Raw genomic sequence first — 21250 nt, forward strand, 5'->3', positions numbered from 1 at the left:
AGGTTCCTCCATTGCATGGGGTTGGGCTAGATGACTCTCATTGTCTCTTCCAGTTTTACAATTCTATTGATACTTTCCCAAGTGCTCCAGTTAAGGGATGGGAACACCTGTGGCCCTCCAGATGTTGTTGAACTCCAGCCCTAGTCAGCATGGCCAATAATCAGAATTGATGGAAGCTGGTGTCCAGCAACATCTGGAAAGCCCACAGGTTCTCTATCCCTCCTCTAATAAATTGCACCTGCCTGTTAAGGTTTTGGAAAATGGATGTAATGTATCGTATTTTTCGCTCTATAAGACACACCAGACCTTAAGACGCACCTAGTTTTTGGAGCAGGAAAACAAGAAAAAAATATATTCTGAATCCCAGAAGCCAGAATAGCAACAGGGATCGCTGCGCAGCGAAAGCAACGATCCCTCTTTCTCTTCTGGCTTCTGGGATAGCTGCGCAGCCTGCATTCGCTCCATAAGACGCACACACATTTCCCCTTACTTTTTAGGAGGGAAAAAGTGTGTCTTATACAGCGAAAAATACGGTATATTTGCTCCTAAGCCAGGCATGGTTCTTTAGCCTTGATTCTTATACGCCCATATTGCTCTTGCAAACAATCCCCTTAAGAATCGCGTTCCAGAACTTGGGTTCTGGAGTCACACAGGCCGGCAGGCAAGCAGCCCCAAATATATTTCCACAGGACCTTTTGTGGAAATATAGCATGACACATAACCAGGACACTCTAGTCTTGTCGCTTGGAATCTTGCGGGGTGGAGGAGCATCCAGAACGTTGCTGTTTGGGAGGCACGGGAGAGAAGTGCCTAAAATAAGAAGACAGTGGCTGCGTCCCTGCAGCGTCACCAAAGAACCTGGGGTGCATTCTGACCTGATGGTGGCCTTGGTGAGTCTAGCGACCAGTGTTTGTGTTGCATCCAATCTGGAATGGAGCTCGCTTCCCCAAAACACTTGCAATGAATTGTGGGGCGTGTTCTAAATTGGCAAACCATCCTGCATCGCGCGAAAGCCAAGAGATGAAGCTGAATCTCTGCTTCCAACAAATGCAAATAGTCATGGAGGCAAAAAGTCTAAACTAGAGATTTACGGGCTTTTGTAACTAAAATTACTTTTTAATTAAGTTTGGTTTAGGTCTAAATATGCTGGTGCGTGTACTGAACGCGTGAGAGAGAGAGCTAACAGTGGATTTTTATTTTTTATTTTTACAGGTTCTTCACAGCCTTTAGCGAAATCTTTGGAGCCTTGTGGCTTTCTACTGCCTTCTGAAGGCTCACTGAGGCATCCGAAAGGGACTGCTGAACTATCGCTATCAGAGAGCGAAGCCAAACAGGCGCTTCTCTCCAACGGACACTTACCAAGGTCACGCGACTCCCTTCACGAATTGAGCCACTGAAAAGATTGCAACAGAGGAAAACTGCTATGTGCAAATTAAAATGGAGCATCATATATATATATATATATATATATATATATATATATATATCTACAGAATTTCTTTCTTTGCACGAAATTATCTAGGCTACTTCTACCTCAAGTTCTGAACTGATAGCTCCTCAAAGAATAGGGAAAAAAAGAAAGACAGGAAACAAGATGAGGTATAAGAAGCAAGCTTGCGTGGGGGAACGAAGTCTTATCAACGCAACACCCGCTTGTACATAGTGTCAGAACTTTCCTGGAAATATCCGTGGCTCACACGCTGGCTTGCATTATGAAGCACAGAAATGCAAAAGGTTCATGTGTAAAGTGAAAAGTATTTGATAACAAAATTGTACATAAGAGTTTTCATATATAAAAATCTATCTAAATATATAAATATATATATATATATATATATTATATTATATCTTTTAACAGAGGTTATTTTATTCCTTGGTGCATGATGGAACTGAGTGAATTTATACAATGACAACATACAAGGTTTTTCTCGCTTAGAAGGTTGCTGTTAGGTTTCTGTGTTCTGTTTTGTGTTGTTGTTTTTAAATTCCCCAATCATTCTGGTGCCTTAGGTGAAAAAAGAACAGACTCATACATTTTTCTTACTGGAACAAGACCTTGTTTGTGAGATCTCTCTCCCCCCCCCCCCTTTAATAGCAAGTACTGAATTGGTTTGCTAGTTCAAATATCCCCTTAGAAATATTGCACTTACAGCACAATCCTTTTGTCTACTCAGAAGCGAGCCCTACTGAGTTCAGTGGGGCTTGCTCCCAGGTAAGCGTGCAGGATTGTTGCCTCGGATGTTTTAAACTGAGCTCTGTCGCTTTAGCATTGCTTAGGCAGAGGTGGTGCAAAAGTGCCCTGGGAATGTTTGAAGAATACGTTTCTTGAAACAAAAGGGAGTTAGACAAGAGTGTGGGTATCATTATTAAACAAATGTACTTTGGCGCGATTCCCATGCCGCGCAATCGGGCTTGTGAAGGGAGAAGAGGGCTGCAAGTTCTTTCTACATCCTAGCTCCTGTTGCAAATGCCGGGATACAGACACACACATCCCATTGACTTCAAACAAATGTTAGCATGCACACAGCCTTGGAGGAATGTAAGCAGCTGCCTCCTACTCAAGGCAGACCTAGCTCAGTCCTGTTTACACTGACTGGGAGTGGCTTTCCTTCACTTCAGAAAAGGGTCACTCCCAGCCCTACCTGAAGATGCCAGGGATGGAACCTGGGACCTTCTTATAAGCCAAGCAGATCCTCTGCCGCCAAGCTACAGCCCTTTCCCTCTGCAGGACTGCAACGTTTGTGTGCCTATCTAAACGCGAACTGTTCATTGCACTAGTGCAGGCATAGGCAAACTCGGCTCTCCAGCTGTTTTGGGACTACAACTCCCATCATCCCTAGCTAACAAGACCAGTGGTCAGGGATGATGGGAATTGTAGTCCCAAAACATAAACAGCATTAAACAGCATTAAAACAAGCGTAAGGAAGAAGAGGATTGATTGGCAGACCATATTTTGCTCTGAAAGCTACAATTTCTTTTCCTTCTGGCATTTTAGCACGGTCTATGGATATTTCAAAAGGCCTGGTTGCTTTCTTATGCAGTAATCTGACACACAGAATAATCCGTTTGCACACAAAGACCCGGTTTTCTTTTTCTGGATTCTGGCTTTGAATCTAGATTTTTTAGCTAGTTGCTCTTTTTGCTTTTGAAGAAACTTCTCTGAATTTTGAATGGTCTTTTTTAAGCTCCTCCAGGGCATTTTTTGTTTTTTAAAGGATGCAACCACACTAGGCTACTGCTTTCATTTTTAAAGTAACACTGCTTTGAGAGCTGTCATTTACCTAAAGCACTATTAAAAAGTAAACATAGAAAAACAATGTGAACACACAGGAAAAAGTTCTACTCAAAACTTAAATATAGAGAGCGTTCTTTTTGTCTGTAGAAGTGCTGCTGCTTCTCCTGATGCTTATTCACCTGGGTGAATAAAATTTCTCCTCTCCACCCCCAAGTTCTGTAGTTCAGGCTCTGCTAATATAAAGTTACATTTAGGTTGTGACTTAAAACGGAGAGGGGCAGAATGACATTTTGTGTTTTCTCTTTTTTATTATTCGTAGCCATGACTTGAAGGCCAGTTTCAGAGGAGCAAACGTGGGAAGCAAGACCATTTAGATTATTGTAGGCGCTTACGTAAGGATTCTGGGCCCAATTCTGCCTATGGGGCAGGAGACAAGTGTGGGCTTCAGCTAGCTCTAAACATACAGAGTCTTTGGATTGGTTCCGTTGTTCCCTTGCTCAGATTGTTCCCAGTTCTAAAGAAGGCATTGCGTTACTTTCTTTCACCAGCATCTTTCAACAACAAATACCATTGAAGGCAGCATTGCAAGGCCAGATTAACATGCAAGTTGCTCCTCACCCCTGTGTTAACGTTGCTTCATTCTACCGAAGTTACCCTATTCTACAGCAGCTCCAGAGGAAGCAACTAGATGTTTGAGGCCTGGCTCCTGTGGGTATTTTACTATATATAGGTTTGTGCGTGTTGTGGTCTTTCCACAAAATGGAAAAGCCAGTGACACACACACAATGCTCTCTTAAAGCCTGGGAAGTGCCTGCAAACATCTGGCTATTTTGCACTTCCATTAAGAGAAGTCCTACTTCCCACCCAGCCCATCTGGAGGCGACGATGGGTTTGTCAAGCAAGGGCCCTCAAAACCCAGGAGTGTAAGGAGAAAGGTAACAAAAACAAAAGACTCGAGACGAGTTTTGCCATCTGCTTTTTTTAGCTGAAGCTGGCCGTTTTGAAGCAATGCATAACTTAGCCAGCTACCTGTCTCTATCACTTCCTGATGGTAGAGTCACTTGCACTTTCTGGTAGGTGGCTAATTATGTGAAGTGCCAACTTGTAGCTAGTCAGTGAATTTAAAAGGAGAAGAGTAGCCAATGGAGGTGGGAATCAAGACTGCATTTTCCCTCTTGGTGGTACAGAAAGGGAATACGTTATATGTTTTCTAAGAAGAGGTAGACTCACAAAGGCTAAGATGATAGAGAGATGCAAGGGTGGGGGGAGGTATCATCATCGGAAATGCAAAGCACACTTGCCACGCTGACATTTTGAAAAATATTGTATTTTTGCATACTGTTAACTGTTTAAATAATATTGTTACTTCCACTAAATATGTGAATCTGCTGCTTCTGAGAGGCATTGTGAAAGAGGAAGTATTACTTTTGTGTACAAAGTTATTTATTTATTAGAAAATTTTGGTACAATGTTGTACATTGACAAAGTACATTGTAAAAATATTGGAAGTGTCCTAACAAATGGCATTGAAGTGAATTTAATAAACGCCCATTTATAATATCTATGGTTTCTGTTTAGATTAGGGTCTGATTATTGTTGGGTGGGTGAATGGGGTTAAGAGAAAATGCCACATTGCTACGTCAGTGGAATTTGCAAAACTCCTTTTTAATATGCAGTCCATCCTAAACACAATTAACACTGTAAACACTGAGCCAAAGTGGAACTTGCTTAAGAGCAAATAGGCAGAGGGCTGTACTTTCATTATCATTGATAAGTAAAGTTTTTAGGTGGTTTTGCTAACACCTCTCTCTGTCACCATGGGCCAATCTTATGGGCAAAAGTGACTGGGGGATTTGGCAGTGTGCCATATTGCCACCATCAATAGTGTTATATGGCATGCCCTACTCAGCTTTCTCTCAGTCTCTCTCACCATATGAAGTGGAATCTCAATTTTCGAGCATCTTGGAAGCTGAACGATTCAGAAGCCGAATGCCAAAAACCTGGAAGTGAATGCTTCTGTTTTTGTACGTGCCTCGGAAGTTGAATGGCTTCCTAGGATCGTTTCTCCATTTGCTCCATTGACATTGCTGATGGCCCATTGCTCCTCGGTTGTCGAAGGTTTCAGAAGTTGAACTGTCTTCCGGAACAAATTACGTTCAACAACTGAGGTTCCACTGTATCTTCTTCACCAGTTCGCTCCCAGCTTGGAGCTCCCCTTCACCCTCTTCCATGAAAGATCCAACACTTATTCTAAGCCTCCCTACAAAGCCTACTTTTGCTCCCAAACCATGACATGTTAGCTCTTAAACTGGGCTGAAAGTTCACTTGCTATGAAGAGCAATCAGAAACATTGTTCTAACACCCTCACAATATATGGGAATAATTTCGAAATAAACTGCTAAATTATTGGCTTTGTTTTGTTTTGCAGAAGAACTGCTATAGAATGAGGGGATGTCTCAAGATGAAGGTTTGTGAAAATATGAACTATGAGCAAAAGGAGAATTTGCAGGCACACACGCAACACATTTCAAGCATTAGTGGCAAAGCAAGAGAAAGCAAAGCAAGAGAAAGCAAAGCAAACTCATCTCAGGCTTGTGTTGATACAAAGGACATACAAAGCACATACCCAACTAGGAACAGGTCAGGAAATGCTTGATTGAAAATAACTAGCAGCCATGGCTTCAAGTGGGCATGAAGCAAATTGGACAAAAAAGAACTCTGGACTTCTCAGGCATGCTTGAACCCTCAGTAGATATCACTGTAATCCAACACAAGCTCACTTAACATATTTGTAATGGACATAATTCGGGGGGGGGGGCGGGAGGTTGACAACATGGCTTAATTCACAGGGTTCTAAAAATTACATGGCACTGAAGAAGAGTTCTATGGCTATTGCCCATGAGAGCTGACTAGTACCTCCATGTTTGAGAGGCAGCATAAATCCAAGCATCAGACGATGAGAACAAAATAGGATGTTTTCCGGGAGACACAGAGAGAGGGCTGTTGGAATGCTGGAATAGACAAGCTTTTACTCCGAGCCAACAAAGCAGTTCTTGAACGTTCCATCTGAAAATCTGATCCTGCTTTGCTGAGCAAGATTATTGGCACAACATTGTGTCTACAAGAAAACTTAATTAGTAGTTATGTCTCCAACTTAAGCATCTATATTATGTGGGGTAATGGTGTGTTTCCCAGGAACTCTGGAACTTTGGATTATCTCCTGCCTGGGTAGAACATGCCACAAACGTTATCTAGATCATTGCTTTGTGATAAGGGCAGGTGACAAAAATTATTCTTCAATGGCTTCTTTCAGTTCACTGCCAAGACTGTTTAAATATTAAACTTTAAAGACCTGATGAACATTTTGCCCTTTAATCTGCGTTATTTCTGTTTGCTTTTCCGTAAGTGGCTAGAATTCAACGAGACACTGTGACGAATGTTCTGCCCAAGCAAGCATTTCAATTGCCAAGTACGATAGTGCTGGATTTACGTATAAGCTAAGCAAGCTATAGCTTAGGGCCCCACTCTCTTGAGGGTCCCAAAAAAAATTAAAGAAAAAAATATAAGATGAAAAACAAATAAAATAAAACCTACACACAGCAACAGTGTTTTGTGTTGTGCAGGCTCCTATGATGTAAGTCATGGGCCCCGCCTGCTAGCCTGCTCCCTAAAATATCACTGGTTTGATAATTTCTATATATAGGGTGCCTACATTCTGCATGGACTGGTTGCAGGGCAACATGTGCAAATGGCTTTAGATACCTGTTAGGTCCATAAATTACCATGTAGCATATATTCAAGACAAAAAACAGTGACCATTTGTTGTTGACAAAGGACAGCTGGACATATAAAGGGCCCCATTACCTTCAGTAGCTTAGGGCCTCATCAAACCTAAATCCGGCCCTGGGCACGATCCCCCAGCATGCAGTTCTCCTGACACACGGACACCCAGCACAGAGGGGGGAAAGCCCCTTTGGGCAGTTAGAAGTCCTTTGCACATGCCGTCTGTTTGGCAGGGTTCATTGGGTGAATCCCGCCCAGTGTATTTACATCCGAGTGTAGCCTTAAGCTGCAAAGCGGACAGCATCTCACAGGGACGGCATTGGAGACATGCAAGTAGCAAACTTTGCACCCAGCTTTCTTTTGTAAGCAGCTTCGCAAGCTGCGCTTACAGGTGGTTACCAAGCAGTGTACAAAAATCAGAAGCCCAACTCACTATGTTACCCTGAGGACTGGAGGCACAGACTGCAACCCATCATTCCCTCCAGGACAGGCCCAGCAATTCTTTTTTTTTCTTTTTTTAAGAATAATTTTTTATTAACCGACCAATCACATCAAATCAAACCAAATTACATAAATTCCAAATTACACAGCCGAATTTTAAATTTTTGTTGGGGGTACCCATATTTCAAGTTCCGAAGGGATCCAATCAACTTCTTGCTTCTTACTGCTGTTTTAATGTCCACAAATCTTCTTACTGCTGCTTTGCTTGCTGCACTATTCCTCAAATAAAAGAGGCTGTAAACGGCTCCCTTACCCATCGCCTCCCCCTTTTTGTTGGTCACCCCCCTCCCCTTCTTCACGTTCTGCAAGACTGTGCTGCTCGTGAGGTGGGAGGCGGGTAGAAAAACCAAGAGCATTGTTTCATTTTCATAGGCAACCTTGTTAGACAGTAAAATAATACAACATTGTACTTTTACTGGAGAAATCGGAGTCTAATTAAAAAAGGCAGCCTTGCTTATCCAAGCAAGAATGCTTGCTATGCACCTGCAGGTAGGAACAGTGGTCTAAACTTTCCAAATGGGGTTCAAACCACACACACACTTAAGGAAAGAAATCCCTGCGCCTGTCCTCTTTTCTTCTGTCCTCTGGAGCATGGCAGGCCTGGGGTAACGTAAATGCTGTGATGCCGGTCTCACAAAACAAATGAGTGCTCCTTTTATTCCTTCCATGCCGTGCAGGCCATGTTCTTCTCATTTGCACATCATTTTCCCTAAATGAGTTCTAATAATAATGCCTTTCAGGCACAAGGCTGGAGCCCATAAAACGAGTCGTTTGCCCCCCAAAGTTGCCTTTCTTGGCATGCTCCTTCCAATGAGCTCACCACTCAAACAGGGGTTTCCATACAGGGACATTTTATACTAGGGAAACAGAATTAAGGGTTTTCTTTCTTTTTTTAAATAATAGTGAGAATAGAGTCCAGGCTGCTGAACAGCTGCTGAGCCACAGGAGGCAGGACCCAGGGCCTGCGGGGAGATAAACTTGTGGGAAGGCAAATGAATAACTTCACAAATGTGCATTTTTTTCCTTAGGAGGGGGGGGGGGAGCAGCTCCTCAGCTGTTCCTTTTTGAGTCCCAGAGCCAATTCACAAGAGCAAACGGCGTATCTTGTCATACATCCCCAGGAAAATAAAGCCTCCAAGACTGATGGCAGATATTCGAGGTACAACGCCTGCAAACAACCTGAGAGAGAGAGAAAGAGAGAGAGAGAGAGAGAGAGAGAGAGAGAGAGAGAGAGAAGAGCAAAGATTATTTTAAGTCTCTTATCAAGATGCATACAACCACATATGTTTGGATTTAGGTTTGATGAGGCCCTAAGCTCCTGAAGGTAATGGGGCCCTTTATATGTCCAGCTGTCCTTTGCCAACAACAAATTGGCGCTGGTTTTTGTGTTGAATATATCCTATATGGTAATTTATGGACCTAATAGGTATCTAAAGCCATTTGCACATGTTGCAACCAGTCCATGCAGAATGTAGGCATCCTATATATAGAAACGAGCAAACCAGTGATATTTCAGGGAGCAGGCTAGCAGGCGGGGCCCATGACTTACATCATAGGAGCCTACACAACACAAAACACTGTTGCTGTATGTAGGTTTTATTTTATTTGTTTTTTATCTTATATTTTGGAAATGTACATCCAGTGTTTATTTTTCCTTTAAAAAAATTTGGGGGCCCCCAAAAGAGTGGGGCCCTAAGCTACAGCTTGTTTAGCTTATACGTAAATCTGTTGGATGTAGCTTCACAACTTAAGGATTTCCATCAGGTGTTTCTTAGACTACGGTACCCAACTCGACAAAGTAGGAAAGCAGTGAAGGAAGGCCAGATCTGGGGACAATCTGCTACTGAACAAATCTAGAAGGGAAAGAGAAAGGGTACCCCAAGTCACCAATAGGTAAAGGTAAAGGGACCCCTGACCATTAGGTCCAGTCGTGACCGACTCGGGTTGCGGAGGTCATCTGGCAAATCATAGTTGCCACCTAAAACCACAACCAACGCATAATTGATTTATTTTATTTTATTTTGTCACCACTAGTGGTTTTATACATAACTGAAATTTGTATTTGCTGTTGTTTACTTTCTCATTGGGACTGTGCACATTTTTGGCCCGCATTCTTCAGGCAAAGCGCATATTGTAAACACTTTAAACAGGTAAATAGTAACAGACTTGACTTCTTGCATTTCATTGCTATTTTACTCCCAACTTTCACATCTCTCTCTGCCACCTTTACGCCCGTCCAGATATATCTGCCACCCAAGAATCTGCATCTGCTGAAGTGCCCCAATCCAGGAAGGTTTATGCCATAATAAATCTGTCAGTCTTTAAGGTGCCACGGGGCTCTGTTGGTGGTGGTGGTGCACAAAACTAACGCAGCTACCAGTCTGGAAACCGATACAAAGGCTAGTGAGGTATTTAAAAGGTACAGTTCTGCCATTAGTAAAGACTTTGTTCAAAGGGCAGGTGGCAGCATTGTGGACTGGGAGGCTACAGTCCTTTCCTAATCTTGGGGAAGAGGGATGGAGAAATTCAACCTGGCAGTCAAGAAGCAATTTGTCACTCCCACACAATGGGGCTTCTAGCCCAGTTCATTTGGGTCCAGCTTTCCTGTGAATTAACAATTTGCCAACGAGAACACCAAAAATGCAAAAAAAGTGTGGGGATCTGTCAGGCTATATAACACTGGCTCACACCCTACCCCTTCGACATAAGAAAAAGGTTCTCCCTAATTCCAAGCACATGTTGGCTGGTTGTGACCCACGGAGTGACGTAAGCCAATCCTTTATATGATCAGCAATATATTTCCTGGAATGAGCCGGCGGCACTAAAAATAGATTCTCACGTTAAGCTCCAGTGGTGGATCCTGCCTCAAATGAAAAGTCCTCTTTGGCTGAAATAATTAATTCTTTCCATTCTGGTTTATGAGAGATTGAATGAGTATCTGTTCAAAACCTGCTGGGCAATAAGCAGCAGGTGCTTCCTGACTTTTAAAAGCTTTGCTGTATGTGTCGAATTTAAATGCGGAGGATGGGTGTGTCTATGCATTCTCCTAAAAATGCCTGAATTCAATAACTGATTATGCAAGGTGACTAAGTTTCTACATGAGAGGTGCTGGGGGTTCAACTTTCTCTCTCACCAACAAAGACAATCTGTCTTTCTGCAGGTGCCAAGTGCTGTTCAGCAAGGACACAATGACACTAAATAATAATAATAATATTTGTACACTCTGTACATGTTCAGTTGCATTCATTCCTTTACATATGTTGTAAGGAAATGTGGGAGTTGCAAGACCTGCATTCCCAGCGCCTTAAAAAGCAATCAGCCATCCTTGACCTCACTTTGACCGCACAGGTTAAACGTTGAAATCCGTTTCAGAAACAATATTGCAGAGCGAAGAGGAAATGTGGATTAAATGTCAACAAATAATTAAGACTAGCATTTATACGAATATTGCTATTACTTATAAGTATCAATAAAAGTAAATTAGAATAGTATGATGACAATACTATTATAATGATGACATTGCTTAGATTTCTTTCCTAGCGTAGCACTGATTCTGCAATAAACTAATCGGGAAGCAACCCTGGAAGAGAGCAGCAGGCTGGAGACCTCTTCCCATTAGGAAAGGCTGCTGGATTCAAGGTGTTTCAGTGCAGGATAAAGGTGGCTGGAAGGAAGAGGGGAGGAAGAAGAGGCCATGATGCATACATAAGGCCCTTGGAGAGAGCTAGTGTGGTGTAGTGGTTAAGAGTGGTGGACTCGTAATCTGGTGAACCGGGTTCGCGTCTCCGCTCCTCCACATGCAGCTGCTGGGTGACCTTGGGCTAGTCACACTTCTCTGAAGTCTCTCAGCCTCACTCACCTCACAGAGTGTTTGTTGTGGGGGAGGAAGGGAAAGGAGAATGTTAGCCGCTTTGAGACTCCCTAGGGTAGTGATAAAGCGGGATATCAAATCCAAACTCCTCCTCCTCCTCTTCTTCTTCTTCTTCTTCTTCTTCTTCTTCTTCTTCTTTCCAACTCTGTGAGGTGGGTGAAGCTGAGAGAGAGTGTGTCTGGTTCAAAGATGCCCTAAACAAGCTTCGTGGTTTTGTGAGGATTTGAAATCTGTCCTAGCCCACTCAAGTCTGTCCTATGCTACTTGGGCTCTGGTGTGGAGAAAGTGGATGGAGCTGGGAGCTTTTTTCTGGTCCCCTGGTTAAGGAAGTTCAGGTAATCCAGGGACACTGATGGACAGGAGATACAACGCAGACAAAAGGAAGTGTTTCCATACACATCAAACAAGAGAGGCAGAGACTTTGTTCCCACAAGATAACAGTGGGGGCTGCTGGCTTAGACGGCTTTACAGGGGGATTAGGCAAATTCATGGAGGATAGAACTGTCAATAGTTATGAGTCATAGCTGCTCCAGGGAATAAGCAGGTTCAGAGGCAGCACACCTAGAATTACTAGCTGTGTTAAGTGGCAACAATGGAAAAGGGATGTTGCCTTCATGGCCTGCGTGAGAGCTTTCCAGAGGGATTTGGTTGGCCACTGTGAGAAGCAGCATGCTGGACTTGATGGGCCAATTCTCTAACTTAGCAAAGCTCCTTGCATGTTCTTGTGCTTGCTATACTGTTCTGTTGTGCCCTGGGGTCACAGGAGGATTTGGGATTACTTTGATACATCCCAAAACTCTTGCAACAATCCTCCCATCACCACAAACCCTCTATGTATGGTTATGTAGTTTTTTTAAAAACAAATACCCAGTTTACCCAGGCAAAAAACAATGTTGCACAAGGAAAAACCAACATTCCTCTCCTCTCCTACTCCAGTGTGGTGTAGTGGTTAAGAGTGGTAGACTCGTAATCTGGGGAACCAGGTTCGCTTCCCCTCTCCTCCACGTGCAGCTGCTGGGTGACCTTGGGCTAGTCACACTTCTCTGAAGTCTCTCAGCCCCACTCACCTCACAGAGTGTTTGTTGTGGGGGAGGAAGGGTAAGGAGATTGTTAGCTGCTTTGAGACTCCTTAAGGGAAGTGAAAGGTGGGATATCAAATCCAAACTCTTCTTCTTCTTCTCTACTGCAGTCCGGCACCCTCCAAAAATCTACACTGGTCGTCCCCTCCCCCAAGCAGATTTTAAGAGTCAAGTGGGGGCTGCAGGGGGCAGGGGGAAAGAAGCTCTGTTGCAGCAGCAGAAGTCTGTTCAGTTTGTGTACAGACAGCTTTGGGTGCACCCCAAATCTCCCGACTTGAGTTCCTGCAGCAAATTCTGCAGTGTGAGGCTGTTCTACCAACAGGAAGAAACGTGGTCATGTGTAAGCCCTCCATCTCCCAATCAACTGCCCATTGGCCTCAGGTTTTCTGCTCATGGAAGGCAAATTCAACTTGGGAAAATGGTGATGGGTAGGTCTGGATTTCAGCACTTCTGAAAGAGTATATAATTCTATAAGGGGTTAGTTTTTTATGTCTCCAGGCTGCACCAGTAGTCCTACGCACAGGCCATTCACTGCCCCATTACATATGTAATCTTTACCTCTTCCCAACTGTATGCCTTCAATATGCTCCTTTAAAGAAACCAGGTTCTCATAATCCTAGCAGAAAACGTCTGTATCACTAGACTTAGGCCAAATGTTACCGCAGCTCTCCCCGCTTCAATAAAAAAATATAATAATCAGCCTGGATTTTCTAACCTGATTAAATTCTTCCAACAGCCTTTCAGCAAGGAAAATTACACATCCCTATTGGATTAGAATTCTTCCTACAACAAAGGTTTTAGCGAGCAATGAGACTTGTCTGTAAAGACCAAAGCCCCTTGATAAGTTCTGTGGGTCTTTGGAGACCTGGTGCCAACTCACCAATAGATATTGGTGAGTTTTCTCTCTCCTCCACTGCTAAGTCAGATGCAGAGCTCAGTTCACCTCCTTCCTGCACTTGTCTGTGGTAATGATCTTTGCTTCGGGGCTGCGGCAGGCAGATGGAAATGTTTTATGGTTTCACTAGACAGCAATTCGGTCTATTACCATAATTACAGCTTTAAAGCCAAGTAATTTGTAACAAGGCAAGTACCAACAGAGCATTCCATGGGCAGATATTGTGGTAGAGCACCATTGTTCCCTGGAGAAATGCTGTCATCTTCCTTGGAGGCTGAGGCAGTTTAATTGGGAAAGACCATCTCCTCGAACAGGCACCTACTCCTTGTGAAAGATGATGTCATTGACAAAAGAATGGCATATTATTACTTCATTATCCACACACTAAACCACCTGCATGCCTCGCTGAATCTCAAAATCACAAAGAAAGACCCTGGTTTCATTCCGTCATCGGTTAACCATGACCATCTTCCATACAGGGATAACTTTAAGAGGGGTGGCACCCGAATTCTAAGCAGAGATGGACAAATCGGTCATTTTCAATCTCCCTCAAGTACTCATTTTTCAAACCCTGAACTCATTTTTTACATCAATTTGCGAAGTTTTCTTTCCACATGAAAGTGAGTACATATTTTCGTGCCAATTTCTCTTAATATATACATTCATGCATTCATTTTTGCAAGTAAGATCCTCTGTTATAATATAAGCTTTGAATTTTATTTTCATTTACCTACGCAATCTTTTTTTTTTTTTTTGGCACACTTTTTAGTTGGAGAACTGGGTCATAAAATTTGGAGATGTGTGAATTTCGCAAGGTCACTGTCTTTTGGTTTCTGCATTGTTTTGGGAAACAAAAATTACGCAGGTTCACACAAAAATACAAACCAGACAAATTTCTCCCCCAAACCTAACACTAAGGCCACGTCTAGATTTTCCCAATGGCAGGTTTTTGTGCTTGTTGATGTGAGATGCAGCAGACCACTGTCATTTGGAAATCGTTTTCCGTGAGACCTCTTCCCACTCCTCATTCCAAGGCAGACTGTGAAAATCTATTAAGGCTACCACCTGAAAGCAAGCTCGCTTGGGAAAGAAGGCCTACTGAAATCACGTCTAAAAGTCTCAGCGTTTGGGTGCTTGGGTGTTGCTCCCTCAAACACTAAAATGTGTTGACAGATCTTTATCCACCCACCCAGGTTTATGTCATATCATAGGTTAAAAATCATTCTCATGCTTGTCTCCAGTACTTTAAAGGCAATGCTCTCACTACAGAAATGCTTGAGTCACACTTCTTGGTTTGGGTGGGTGCCCCAGTCTCAAAACGGAAGCGTCAAAAGATGCATCTCAGTGCCAGATGCTAACACTATAGGTGTGATCCACGGGAGTCTTCATGGGGCTACTTCTACAACAGCATTTCCCAAGAGCAAGTCTCTTTGAATACCCTGCTGAGCTGAGAAAGCAGTTTAAGAAACTTCCAGGCACGTGTAGACCACAATTTATGCCACTGTGTGGATGGGCACGCAGTTTTGTAAGGAAAAGAAGAAGAGTTTGGATTTGATATCCCGCTTTATCACTACCCTAAGGAGTCTCAAAGCGGCTAACAATCTCCTTTCCCTTCCTCCCCCACAACAAACACTCTGTGAGGTGAGTGAGGCTGAGAGACTTCAGAGAAGTGTGACTGGCCCAAGGTCACCCAGCAGCTGCAGGTGGAGGAATGGGGAATCGAACCCAGTTCACCAGATTATGAGTCCACCACTCTAAACCACTACACTACACAGGCTCTCACTGTAAGAATGCACCTACCGATTGCCTACAACACTGGACTCCAGCAACCATTTCCCTTTTTTATTTGCTTAACTATCCCTGTCAACCAGTGCCTCCAACCCTGGGAAACTCCTACATCCACCAGCTAAAGTGAACAAAGTCCACAACACCACAGGGATCTCCATTTTCCACTAGTCAGTTCCAGTTTTCAACAACTCAGCAACACAGCAAATGGCATTCCATGGTTGTTGGTTGTTGTTTTTTTAAAGGTACAAGAGGCTTTGAGGGACATGTAATTTGAAGCCTGTCTCTATGTTGCAACTTCACAACTGAATACTACCCATACATTCCCAATCCGATATCCAAAACCATGAGTGCTCTACAAATGGAAGAAGAGACTCTCCAGATACCAAAAGGCCACATTGGATTTTTGACTCTGCAGAATGCGGACAGCCTGGAGCATGACGCAGAGAAGTGCCAGTGTGCACGAAACAGGGGAGCAGCCTCTCATCTGGAAGAAGAAAACCAGCGCAAGCGTATGTCTGCTTTATGCCCCTCTGATCTCCTGTTATAATCTCCTATTATATCACTGTCAAGACACCTATCTGCTGCTGTTAGTTCTCTTTCTCTCTCCCCTGACAGGACGGGATGTTAATTTGCTGGCCCACAGTGGAGGTGCCAACAGGAAGCCCAATGCGCCCTTCTGGTTTTAATAAGGTGTCAATCCGCAAGATAAGGCATTTGTCATTCTTGGTTTCAGGCAGGCACAGAGCCTGACACTTTTACTGTTCTGATTAATAGATTTATAATTGGCAGCAGGCCTGGCAGAACGGGTCTTTCCTATTTCCCACCCTTTCCAAGACTTTTCTTGATGCTGCCCCAGCTTGCCACTTCTCCCTGCCTAGAGATTAATCAGAACTATATTTTTTCCACCAGCTATACAAATTTAGAGAAATTCTGAAGACATATATCTATATACAGAGAGAGAGAGAGAGAGAGAGAGGAGGGTGATTGCAGATCTAGGGCCTTTCAACAGAATTAATCAATGAAATTCAATTTTCAGCTGCAACTGTGTGTGCCTGTTCTTACAATCTTTCTTATTTACTGTGCTACAGCCAGTCGAGAGAGCCATGAGGTCAGGTGGTTTCCTTGGATGGCTTTTTGCAGTGAATATAATTCAGAGGGAGCAATGTCCCAGGCATTTATGGATGCTGCATCTTTGCTCAGGTGGCTGGTCTGTGGCCTGCCGCACCTCGACAATGCCAGCAACTTCCAAAGGTCCCTGAAGGACATTACACGTCTGTTGATGCAGCCTAGAATAGCATTAGTCTTTTCTCTTTTTTTGCTGCTGCTGCATCCCACTGTTGACTCATGTTAAGCTTGTGATCCCCTAAGACAGCTAGATCCTTTTCACATGTACTGCGAGCAAGCCAGTGTCCCTCATATTATATTTCTGCAGCTGGTTATTCCTGCCTAAGTGTAGAATCTTGCAGAGGTGTGGTTTTTCTTAGGATCATGGCAGGATGTGGCCCACCATCCATGGTCCTAGGACTGCTCAGCCTTCCCCAAAGCTCATGTTGACACAACAACAAAGTGTGCACTCATTACTGTATTTTTCGTCCCATAGGACGCACCGGCCCATAGGACGCACCTAGTTTTTTGGGGGGGAAATAAAGGGAAAAAAATTTCCCTTTATTTCCCCCCCAAAACCAGGTCGGGGAATCCAAACCAGGTCGGGGAACAGCAGGGTGGCGGCGCTGCGCCTCCCCGCTGTCCCCCGAGCTTGTGGGGCTGCCCGATGTCTGCCCGAAGCGCGGGGCGCTCTGCTTCAGCACTCCCCGCGCTCCGTGCAGCAGGCTGCGTATGTCTTCCCAAAGCGCTGGGCGCTCTGCTTCCAGCACGCCCCACGCTCCGGGAAGCAGGCTGCTACCCGCAGCCTAGGGAGCCCTGCGGGAAATCCCGCAGGCTCCCCAGGCTTGCTGATAGCTTCCTAAAGCCTGGAGAGCGAGAGGGGTCGGTGCACACCGACCCCTCTCGTTCTCCAAGCTTCAGCGAAAGCCTGCATTCGCCCCATAGGACGCACACAGATTTCCCCTTCATTTTTGGAGGGGAAAAAGTGCGTACTATAGGGCGAAAAATATGGTAATTGCATGAATGAGTGATTGGCTCAGGACCGCAATGCCTCAAGGATCGCATCTTTCCTTATGAACCTACCCGGACCCTGAGATCATCTTCTGAGGCCCTCCTTCATGAGCTGCCTCCTTGAGAGGTCCGGAGGGTGGCAACACAAGAATAGGCCTTTTCTGCAGTGGCTTCCCGTCTGTGGAATACTCTCCCCAGGCCTGGCGCCTTCATTATACACCCTTAGGTGCCAGGCAAAAACGTTCCTTTTTACCGTAGTTTTCGCTCCAAAACACGCACTTTTTTGCTCCTAGAAAGTAAGGGAAAATGCCTGTGCGTGTTACGGAGCGAATGCACGGATCGGAGCCATGGCTGCCGTCAGTCAAGCAAAGCGGGAGCCGCTTACACGCTCTACGAGGCTCTCGCTTTGCTTGCTTTAAAGCGACCTGGAGCCGGGGAGGAGGGAGGGAAGGAGAGCCATGGCAGCAAAGCGGGCAGCAGCCACTTACACGGGAGGAGGGACAGACGCTAGCAAAGGTCCGTGCGCTCTCTAAACAGGAAAGATAAAATTTAAGCAACCAGCAGCAAAATAAAACCAACCTCGAGCTCTGAGCCACGCTCTGGGACGGAGCAGCTTGTTTTCAGGCAGGATAGATTTGAGCATTGTCTGGGTCCTAGTGCCCCTACCGCTTTTTTGTGCTCCATTCTATTGCTGCTGGTGGCTGCTTATCGTTCAGGCTGCAAGGAGGAGCGCTTTTACACAGCTAATGGCGAATCCCCTGCAATCCAAGTCCTCCTCACTTGCTCAAATCTATTCTGCCTCAAAACAAGGAGCGGAAGGAAAAGGCTGCAAACTGTTAAATGGAAAAAAGCCCAGGCAGAGGGCAAATACCTTAAGTATACCTTTAAAGCAACAGTGCTCTTTCCCTCCCTCCTCCCCGCTCAGCTCACCGAAAAGCTCCTTCTCCACGCATGCTCCTTGTCCCTTGAGTGCTTTTCCTTCCCTCCCCACTTAAATCGTGGTTACAAAGCACGGATCCACATGGATCCTCAGGATTTTTGCATTGGGCTACCCCAAACTCACCATCAGATCACATGTCTGTGGCCACAGCATGAACCATAAAAATCATACATCCACTGTTTCGTTTAGAATATTTTTTTCTTGTTTTCCTCCTCTAAAAACCACGTGCGTGTTATGGTCAGATGCGTGTTATAGAGCGAAAAATACGGTAACCAGGCCTTTGGTTGACCTGATCAACATCCCATACCCTTTTAAAATGTGGCTTTGGGGGGGGGGTATTATTGGGTTATTGCTTTTATTTTTATTTTATATACTGTGATCTTTTTATGTGAACTGCCCTGAGACCTCCGGGTATATAAATTCAATAAATAATAATGACGATGATGATGATGATGCAATTAATGTTATATCGAAGTTTGGCCCTAACTTAGACTTCTTTTTAAATGAAATGTTTGTAAGAGCAACGTGGCTCCGTCCAGAGGAGTCTAATTGATAATCTCTGAGGTTCTTCTAATTCAACAAACCTTTGCCTCCACAGAAGCTCGCAAGCAGGCCTGCTCCAGAATGATTATTAGCATTTCCTCTCTTTTTTCCAGCTTTCTATTTGTTTTTAGAGTGAAGCCTAATATCAACCCCATTACTTATTCTCTGGCAGAGAGGATAGAAAGAAAAGACTTTTATTACTCAGTAAGTTTTGCAAAGCAGAGGGTGATTACTGATTGAAAGAAAGGAGGCAGCTGGAAAGAAAGGCTATTCAGGGTCTTCTCCTTTTAACCCCACGAACTACTAAACCTACAAGTAAACCATAATACATATAAATATACAAACAGGGTGCAAATGACAAGCAAAGATTATGGAGCCGCTGTAGTATGCTATTATACTAAACCTATTAAATATAAACTCACTAATCCAAGCTAGAATTCGAACCCATACCCCGCTTTGCTGATCATAACTCCATGGAAACCCTTTGGGCCACTGCAAAACACCGATTTATTTATTTTTTAAGTAACCCTCTTCAAAACAAATACTAGCCACATAATATTTGTTCTGTCGATCTGTTGGGTCTTCCTTCCTCCCCTACTTCTCATCAAGTATTCTTTATTATTATTACTTTGTGTACATTGTTGAACAATAAAAACAGCTGAATCTTTCTTGTTTGCCCACATTTTGCTTTAGTGCTGTGCCTGCTGCACACTCAGTGCCCACCTGGCTTGAAAAGGACTAATTTAAGTTTCACTCATTCCTCTTACAACTTATCTGTCACCAAGCAGCACAGATGAAAACATTAAACAGAGGGGGGGGGGGGAGTGCCTTTCTGCAGAAAAATATAAAGGCCCCCAGTGTTACAAGTGAAACCCACCTTCTTCCCAGGCAGCTTTTTCAAATGCTACATGCTGAGGCATTTCCCCTGTGCCCAATCCATCCTTACCCAGGAATCCCTTGGGTCTTCCATACTTGATGCAGAGCTGACAGCACATTGCCACTTGCGGTTCTGGAGCCAGTCTGTATAGAAGAAGCACACAGATAAACATTTGAAGCTGCCTCGTATCAGGTCAGACCACTGGGACATCTTGCACAGTGCCGTCTACCTCTGCTCCAAAGTCTCAGACAAAGGTCTTTTGCAGCCCTTTAAATTGAGAAGTTGTGCATGCAAGGCGCATGAACTACTACTGTGCTCCATAGATATGGAATGACTGCTGGTTTCCTTTTTATGCCACCAAGCAGTCCTTCCTCTTCAACTGCATTTGGCGGGTGGGCATCTTCTCCACACCACCACACATCCATGAAGGACTGAATCTAAGAGTTGCAAGTTAAGGTACTTCTTCCAAGACAAAGGTCTGCTCCCAAGCTGGCTTGTTTATTTATTTATTTTTCATTTATGTGTCCCACCTTCCCTCCAAAAAGCTCTAGGTGGTGTACATGTTTCTGTCAGTTTGCAGTTCGTAGTACAGTAAGTATTGATCCGATGTGTAGAGATCTTTCCTGTTCTGCTTAATTCAGGAGTGTTCTGGAAGGTTTCTTTCTATGTGAAAGAAACAGACAGAAGGTTCTAGTTTGGGTTATTCCTTCTGAGAAGCTGAGTACAGCTGATTTAAACTGGTTCTGTTATTTTTCTGTCAAGGTCATGCTAACTATAATAGTAAAGCCAAAAAGAGCCTGAGCTTACTGTCTCTTTGTTCTGGTGTTCTATTCCGTTCCATATGTAGTGTGAAGGTTTCGTCTTATAAGTATTCTAAGTTTTATTGTAAGTGCTGCAACTGGATTTTTAATGGACTGTGCCAATCCTGTATGTATTGGAATTTTGACCATTATGCTCATTTGCCTTCAGTAGCAGTAAATCTCTGCTGGATGAAATACAATTTTGTATTTTTTGGGAACTCTGCAATGTGTTTAAGTTTTCCCTTCCTCAGTGCGACAGGTTCTCCCCCCCTCCCCCCCCATTTTACCCTGTGACCAAGAGATGCTGACTGGTCCTTGAGCATCATAGCTGAGTGTTGATTTGAACCCAGGTCTCCTCAGTCCTAGACCAACACTCTTACCATCATGTCACACTGGTTCCAGATGACGTCATTTATTAGAGTAGCAAATAATGCACACGTCCACTTTGTCTATCTTTTGTTGAAGTGCAAGATCCTGGTACTTAGAATGAAGTGCTGTGGGAGCACAGTGCTAAGGCTATTTTTCTCAATTCAGTCTAAAAAAAAGAGGTGTCAGGCTCAGATGGGCAGAGTGGCATGATAGGACCTGAGAGAGATCTGGGCTTGAATCCCAGCCTAATACAGCACAGCTTTGGGCAAGCCACCATCACTCAGTCTCTGTTTCTCACTTGAAAAACAGGAATAACACTGGTCCACCTCGGTGTATTGACTCAAGGATAAATGGGATTAGGGGAAGCAGTTGCCAGCCCCGAGTTACAGGAACGAGCCAAGCCTATAAATCTAAATTAATAGATCAGGTAATAAGCACCAACTGGGGAAGCCCT

The 21250-nt window shown here is 44.0% G+C and overlaps 2 protein-coding genes across 5 annotated transcripts in view; one reads left to right on the forward strand and one right to left on the reverse strand.

Annotated features, from left to right (window-relative positions):
• The window catches only part of LRIG1 (leucine rich repeats and immunoglobulin like domains 1), a 127174-nt gene extending 122377 nt beyond the window's left edge, over positions 1 to 4797 (forward strand). Inside the window, exon 19 of the mRNA XM_080995653.1 lies at positions 1213 to 4797. Coding sequence (XP_080851779.1) covers positions 1213 to 1397 — 185 coding nt within the window. The 3' untranslated portion in view covers positions 1398 to 4797. The remainder of the gene's footprint in view (positions 1 to 1212) is intronic.
• Positions 4798 to 8398: 3601 nt separating this feature from the next.
• The window catches only part of SLC25A26 (solute carrier family 25 member 26), a 123425-nt gene continuing 110573 nt past the window's right edge, over positions 8399 to 21250 (reverse strand). For 3 of the 4 annotated variants that reach the window (XM_080995907.1, XM_080995906.1, XM_080995905.1), the window contains 2 exons: positions 19697 to 19770; positions 8399 to 8698 (listed from right to left, as the gene is read on the reverse strand). In XM_080995907.1, the coding sequence (XP_080852033.1) occupies positions 8602 to 8698; positions 19697 to 19770 (171 nt within the window). In that variant the 3' untranslated portion in view covers positions 8399 to 8601. Of the gene's footprint in view, positions 8699 to 19627; positions 19771 to 21250 lie in introns of all 4 variants that reach the window. The other variant, XR_013983005.1, reaches the window with a different exon arrangement.

Source organism: Podarcis pityusensis (genome assembly GCF_964106645.2).
Source record: "Podarcis pityusensis genome assembly, chromosome: 2".
Lineage (NCBI taxonomy): Eukaryota > Metazoa > Chordata > Lepidosauria > Squamata > Lacertidae > Podarcis > Podarcis pityusensis.